The 6,360-nt window shown below is 56.4% G+C and overlaps 1 protein-coding gene across 1 annotated transcript in view; it reads right to left on the bottom strand.

Annotated features, from left to right (window-relative positions):
* ALDH1L1 (aldehyde dehydrogenase 1 family member L1) overlaps positions 1-3,069 on the bottom strand; it is a 43,292-nt gene extending 40,223 nt beyond the window's left edge. Inside the window, exons 1-3 of the mRNA XM_024763402.1 lie at positions 2,502-3,069; positions 849-1,083; positions 4-72 (exon numbers count right to left, since the gene is read on the bottom strand). Of these exons, the coding sequence (XP_024619170.1) occupies positions 4-72; positions 849-1,083; positions 2,502-2,895 (698 nt within the window). The 5' untranslated portion in view covers positions 2,896-3,069. The remainder of the gene's footprint in view (positions 1-3; positions 73-848; positions 1,084-2,501) is intronic.
* Positions 3,070-6,360: the final 3,291 nt, after the last annotated feature.

A 6,360-nucleotide genomic window follows, 5' to 3' on the forward strand; every position in this document is an offset into this window, starting at 1 on the left:
TCCCCGGTGTCCAGACCATCGTCTGCCCAAAAGATGGTAAACCCACCCTTCTTGTCTCCATGGATGAGGGTCCTAGGGAGCAGATGAGTGGAACCTGAGTCCGGAAGGAAGAAGGAGGAGGAGGCCCTGGGGGCTGCCCCTGTGACCGATGCCACCCTGCAGCACACCCCCATCTCCCCGGGGGAGGACTGAAGAAGGAAAATGGTGTTTACTGATGCCGACTGTGTGCCAGGTATTGTGCTAAAAGCCTTAACGCCTCGTGTAACTTTTCCTCCCCACTGGTGTAACAGCATCGTATGCCCCTTTTACAGATAAGGAGACTAAGGCCCAGAGAAGCGAGGAGACGTGACTGGAGGCCAGGGAGCCTGAATCCTAATCAGACCAGTCTGACTGCAAACCCGCTCTCTTTTCCAGCTCAGAGGTCTCCCCTTCCTGACTGCTCCTCTGAACGGCTCCACCCTCCAGATACATACATCACCTCTTGTCTCAGACTATGTTGTTCAGGTGATTCTTTCCTCCATCTCTATCTCTTTCCAAGCGGGGGGCTGCTGAGAGCACCGGTAGCTGGAGGGGGTCAGAGCAGGCCTCAGGGAGCCCCTCAGCCCACTCTGCCCCGGCAACCCCGCTGCAGGACGGGAACACTTTGCGGTTCACTGTGAGAATGCAGGGTGCACGGCGCTGCCTGACCCCAGTTCTTCCTCAGGGATCGTGCTGTGATCTACCGCATGGACGCCGTCCAGCAGCGCGCACAGGCACCGCGTGACACCTGCTCCTCAGGCGCAGAGAAGAGCTCCGGGCCGAGGGATGGGGACGATTCGGGCAGGTGGGGTGTCTGGGCCCTGTCTCACCAGTTGATGGCCGAGGCCCCCCGGTGCCGGGGGAGCAGACTCGGGTGGTAGATGATGGAGCCGTGGCGGGGGGCGCTGATGATCTCCATGGGGATGAACTGGCTACAGAAGGGCAGCACATTGAGCTCGGCTCCCAGGGCCTGGTACGTCGCCACCACGTTGGGCAGAGCCTGTCCCCTTGCCCGCCAGCGGGGAAACTTGAACACTGGCACTCCATCCTTGTCGGCCTTCAGGCCTGCGGGACAGCGGGTGAGAAACTGCTCCCCACTGCTGCACCCACTCCGACTCGGCACCTCTGCCTGCCCCGCAGGGTGGCTCCCGCACCCCCTCCCCAAGCCTGTCCCCCCAACTTGCCCCCTGCCCAGCCGGGCTGCTCCGGACAGCCCAGAGGGGACGGCACCGGCCAAGGCCCAGGTCTCAGGAGCTGCTGTGCCAGGACTGACCTCTGCTGACCGCCTCCCTCTCCCAGGCGCCTGTCTGACCCCTGGCCTCTTTAGCTGCCCGGAGCAGGGCGCCCTCCCACGGGTCTGACGTGCAGTCCGCAAGTCCCCAAGTTCTAGAATGCAGCTTCCTGCCTCTGCCCGCCCCACTGCCCCTCGGAGGTGGCGCTGCCCCTGCAGACACTAGCCGCTTCCTCCGAGCTCCCCTCTGCCTGCCCCTCAGCCCCTGTCCAGCACTTCCCAGCCCTCGGTTCTCTGGTACACACCTGGCTGGTGTGTGGCCCTGGCTGACCTGACCCGCTCTGTGCCCTGGGTTCAGGGACGTGGGTCAACGTGAGCAGACCAGACCACGCTTGCAAAAGTTGTCCCCACTGTGACCAGGGACATCTGCTGGACATCTGAGGTCAGGTCAAGAAGCAGCCCCAGCCAGGCTCAGAGCTGCTGTCAGGGGTCCCTGAGTGGCTACGGGCAGGACTCAGGCTGTGCTAGGGGTTGTGGTGGGCTCTGATCTGGAGCCGAGGTCTGGCTGGCATGGGGGCAGCCGGCACTCTCCATCTGGGGAGACTCTCTATTCCTAATGCACCAAGCCCTGGGGCCTGGCAGCCCCGCGAGGCCCCTTTCCTCGTCCGGACCCATATTCTGAATCCATCAGGCCTGAGAAGGACCCGGGAGGGGCCTGAAGGTCTGTTCATCGAGCTGAGGGCCCTGCTTCCTGCTGCGCTGCTGAGATGCCCTCGGGAACTTGTTAGAAATGTGACTCTCAAGTCCCTCCCATCCCTCTGAGCAGAAACTCCAGGGGGTCCGCCGGGGGCCCGCGTCGGGGCCTCGGCACCCTGCCCAACAGGTGCCCACCGAGATGCGGTGCAGGGCACGCTCACGTTTGAGAACGCTGGCCGCAGTGACTCCCGCCTAGGGGCCTTTTCAGAGCATGGGTGCTGCGGTCGGGGGGAGCCCAGAGTGGTCAGACTGAAGGGTCCTGGGAGCAGGCCAGGCTTCTCCACGTGCCTTCTCCAGGACACAGGCCCCACCCTGCAGTCCACTTGGTTCCAGAAAAGCCCAGCGGCCAGCTGGCACCTGAGCAGGATCCGGGGCGGACCATGAGTGGCCGCTTCTGTCCGGGGAAGCCCACAGCCCCACACAAGACCCCGCAGGCTCTGCTCCCACCACCGCCCACGGGGCACCGCCTCTCCGTGCTCCTGGGCCACCCACTCACCTAGGGGGTCCGCCTTCCCATCCTTGTCCGGCACAGTGAACACGCCCACGACCTCGTGACCCTCCTCCCTCAGGTGGCAGTAAACTTCCTGGCCGAACAGGCTCTGTCCGATCACTGCGATCTTCATGGCAGCGGGGCCGGGGCGGGAGGACCTGGGAAAGGAATACGGCCTCGGCGTCAGACAGGGCTCGCTGGGCCAAGGGGGCGGCCCAGCCGTCCCCGCCCCAACCCCTCGGCCCAGCTCCGGGCTCCCTGGGCCGCCGGCCACTGTGGGGAGGCGGCCGCATGAGGAACGAAGGAAGAGGTCCTGAACGGTGGGCCTGCAGATACTGCAGCGTGAGTCGCGTGCGAGCACAGCCTCGGGGACTCCTCCCTGGAACCTCCAACACGGCATGGGGCGCTGCGTGCGGTGTCTTCCCAGGCGTATCTGAGCATGTTTCTGTAACTAAGCAGTCCTGTGGCCTCGGTCAAGTCACGTCAGCTTCAGTTTCCTCACTTGTTGATGAGAAAGATGCTCTTCAAATGCTGCCAGGCTCTCCCTGGGCAGGAAGCAGCAGTGGGCCTGGACTTTGGCTGCACAGAGACAGATGCCCAGCGGACGGGCCGAGGACGGAAGGTGGGGTGGGAGGGGCGACAGGGGCCACTGGGCTGCATGGGAAGACGCGCGGCTGGACCAAAGTTTGCTCATTCATTCACCGTGCTCATATCCGTAAAACCTATTATCTACTTGATACGTTTCTTTAGATTATCTATCCACAAAAATATACATTTTTGGAGAAAATTTTATTGAAGTACTACATGCTTCAGACATACAGAAAAGTGTACAAACTGTAAGTATGTAGCTCAATGAATTTTCACAAACTGAACACACCAGTATAATCAGCGCTCAGATAAAGCAACACTCCAGAAGCCCATTTAGATAACAGAGAGGCAGGACACAGGTGGACTCCATTTACATAAATGGAATCACACTGCCGTGATGTTCTGTGCATCGTTTCCCCTTAGCGCTGTCCATGTAGCTGTGCTGTGTCCATTCTCATTGCTCCACAGCGTTCCCCTGGGAGCGTAAATAAATACGCTCACGTATCCATCCTACTGTGGGTGGACGTCTGGGTAGTTTCCAGCTTGAAGCCATTACCAAGACGGATGTGATACAGATTCTGGCACACGGTTCATACTGAACACAAGAATACACTTCCGTTGGGTGTGTACCTGGGAGCGGAATTCCTGGGTCCCAGGTGTGAAAATGTTCAGCCTACCAGCCTCTGCCAGTTTTCCAAAGTGGTTTTACCAATTTCCATGTGCTTTGCGTCGCAGCCTCCTATCTGTTCATTTTCTGTCCTGCTGACAGGGACTGGATCTATGCTGCTGGGGTTTCACTGGCCATTCCCTGATGGCTGATGAAGGTGAGCACCTTTTCCTACCTTTATCAGCCACTTGGATTTCTTCTTGTCTGTTTTTTCCACTGGGCGACCTTTTCCCGACTGATTTTGTAGGAGGTTTTTGTGTGCTTGGTATTGTTTCATTTTGTTTTTAAATAATCTAGACTATGAGTCCTTTGTCAGATATATTTAGGAGAAACACCTTCTCCAGTTCTGTGGCTGGACTCTTTACTCTGTGGTGCCTTTTGATGAGCACAATTTCTTAAACTCTATATAGTGCACTGCATCAAAGTCACCCTTTATGCTTAGTGGGCTTTCTATTCTGGTTAAGAAATCTTTGCTTCCTCCAAGTTCCTCAAGATGTTCTCTTCGCCTTCTAAAACCTTTATTGTTTGACAGAGGAGCAAAGGCAACACAATGGAGCAAAGATGGTCTTTTCAGCAAATGACGCTGGAACAACTGGACGTCCACACGCAAAAGATGAATCTAGACACACATCTTACACACTTCACAAAAATTAACTCAGAATGCATCATAGATGTAAGTGTAAGATGCAAAAGTATAAAACTCCCAGAAGACAGCACAGCACAAAACCTGATGACTGAGTATCCGGTGACTTTTTAGATACAACACCAAAGGCACGATTCAAGAAAGAAAAAAATAAGCTGGACGTCATCAAGATTAAAAAGTCTGCAAAAGACACTGTCAAATGAATGAGGATGGTGGTCCTGTGTGTGTGTGTGTGGTATGTGTGTGTGGTGCATGTGTGGTGTGTGTGTGTGGTGTGTGTGATATGTGTGTGAGGGTGGTGTGTATGTGTATGTATGCGTGTGTGGTGTGTGTGTGGCATGTGTGTGTATGGTGTGTATGGTACGTGTGTGTGTGGTATGTGTGGTGTGTGTGTGGTGTGTGTGATATGTGTGAGAGGGTGGTGTGTGTGTGTATGTATGCGTGTGTGGTGTGTGTGATGTGTGTGTGAGGGTGGGGTGTGTGTGTATGGGGTATGTGTGTGTGGCGTGTGTGGGTATGGTGTGTATGGTATGTGTGGTGTGTAGGGTATGTGTGTGGTGTGTATGGTATGTATGTGGTGTGTATGGTATGTGTGTGGGGTGTATGGGATGTGTGTGTGGGGTGTGTGATATGGGTGTGAGGGTGGAGTGGGTGTGTATGTGGTATGTGTGTGTGGCGTGTGTGGGTATGGTGTGTATGGTATGTGTGGTGTGTAGGGTATGTGTGTGGTGTGTATGGTATGTATGTGGTGTGTATGGTATGTGTGTGGGGTGTATGGGATGTGTGTGTGGGGTGTGTGATATGGGTGTGAGGGTGGAGTGGGTGTGTATGTGGTATGTGTGTGTGGCGTGTGTGGGTATGGTGTGTATGGTATGTGTGGTGTGTAGGGTATGTGTGTGGTGTGTATGGTATGTATGTGGTGTGTATGGTATGTGTGTGGGGTGTATGGGATGTGTGTGTGGGGTGTGTGATATGGGTGTGAGGGTGGAGTGGGTGTGTATGTGGTATGTGTGTGTGGCGTGTGTGGGTATGGTGTGTATGGTATGTGTGGTGTGTAGGGTATGTGTGTGGTGTGTATGGTATGTATGTGGTGTGTATGGTATGTGTGTGGGGTGTATGGGATGTGTGTGTGGGGTGTGTGATATGGGTGTGAGGGTGGAGTGGGTGTGTATGTGGTATGTGTGTGTGGCGTGTGTGTGTATGGTGTATGGTATGTGTGTGGTGTGTATGGTATGTATGTGGTGTGTATGGTATGTGTGTGGGGTGTGTGTGGTATGTATGTGTGTGTGGTATGTATGTACGTGCACGTGTGTACTGGCAGAGAAAAAGCCTGGAAGGACTCACACGGAAATATTAAAAGTCACCAGCTAGGGTTTTGGGGTTTGGAAGTCTTTTGATGATGGTAATTCTCTTTTTCTTTCCAGAATGTTTTCTTTTAATTTTTTATTTTTTATTGAGCGTACATTACTTGTGGAAAAATAAAGGGGACAAAGAAGATCCCTTTGGAAGCAGGGAGGCAGGGTCAGGGAAGACACCTGTGGAGCGGGCGGAGCAGGAGCCCTGGGCAGGGACAGCCCACCTTGGGCTTTGGCGCCCGTTAAGTCAGATGGGGGAGGCGCAGAGCCCACGACGGCCTCCCGCCCGGTTGGCGCCCTCGGTGCCCTCCTCCCGGGGACGCTGTGGGGCTGAGGTGGCACTAGAGGGACCGTCGGGCTCCCCAGGCCCCCCGCCCCAGCCCAGCGGCCAGACCCTGCCCGGGGGGGTGGTCCCCTGCTCCGAGCACACTGAATTCCGACTCCGGTACCTGAGGGAGATTCCGTCTCCCCTAGGCAGGTGGCAGGTGAGGGGCCTGGACAGATGCGCCAAGGGCCCGGGCTCTGAATACACGCAGCTAGTGCAATCCCCAAACCAGGTCGTGGGGCGGGGCTGGGGCTCTGGGGTCCCAGCTCCCCACCCCCCGCCCCCTC

Source organism: Neophocaena asiaeorientalis, unplaced genomic scaffold (assembly GCF_003031525.2).
Source record: "Neophocaena asiaeorientalis asiaeorientalis breed wild unplaced genomic scaffold, Neophocaena_asiaeorientalis_V1.1 scaffold433, whole genome shotgun sequence".
In the NCBI taxonomy this organism is placed as follows: Eukaryota; Metazoa; Chordata; class Mammalia; order Artiodactyla; family Phocoenidae; genus Neophocaena; species Neophocaena asiaeorientalis.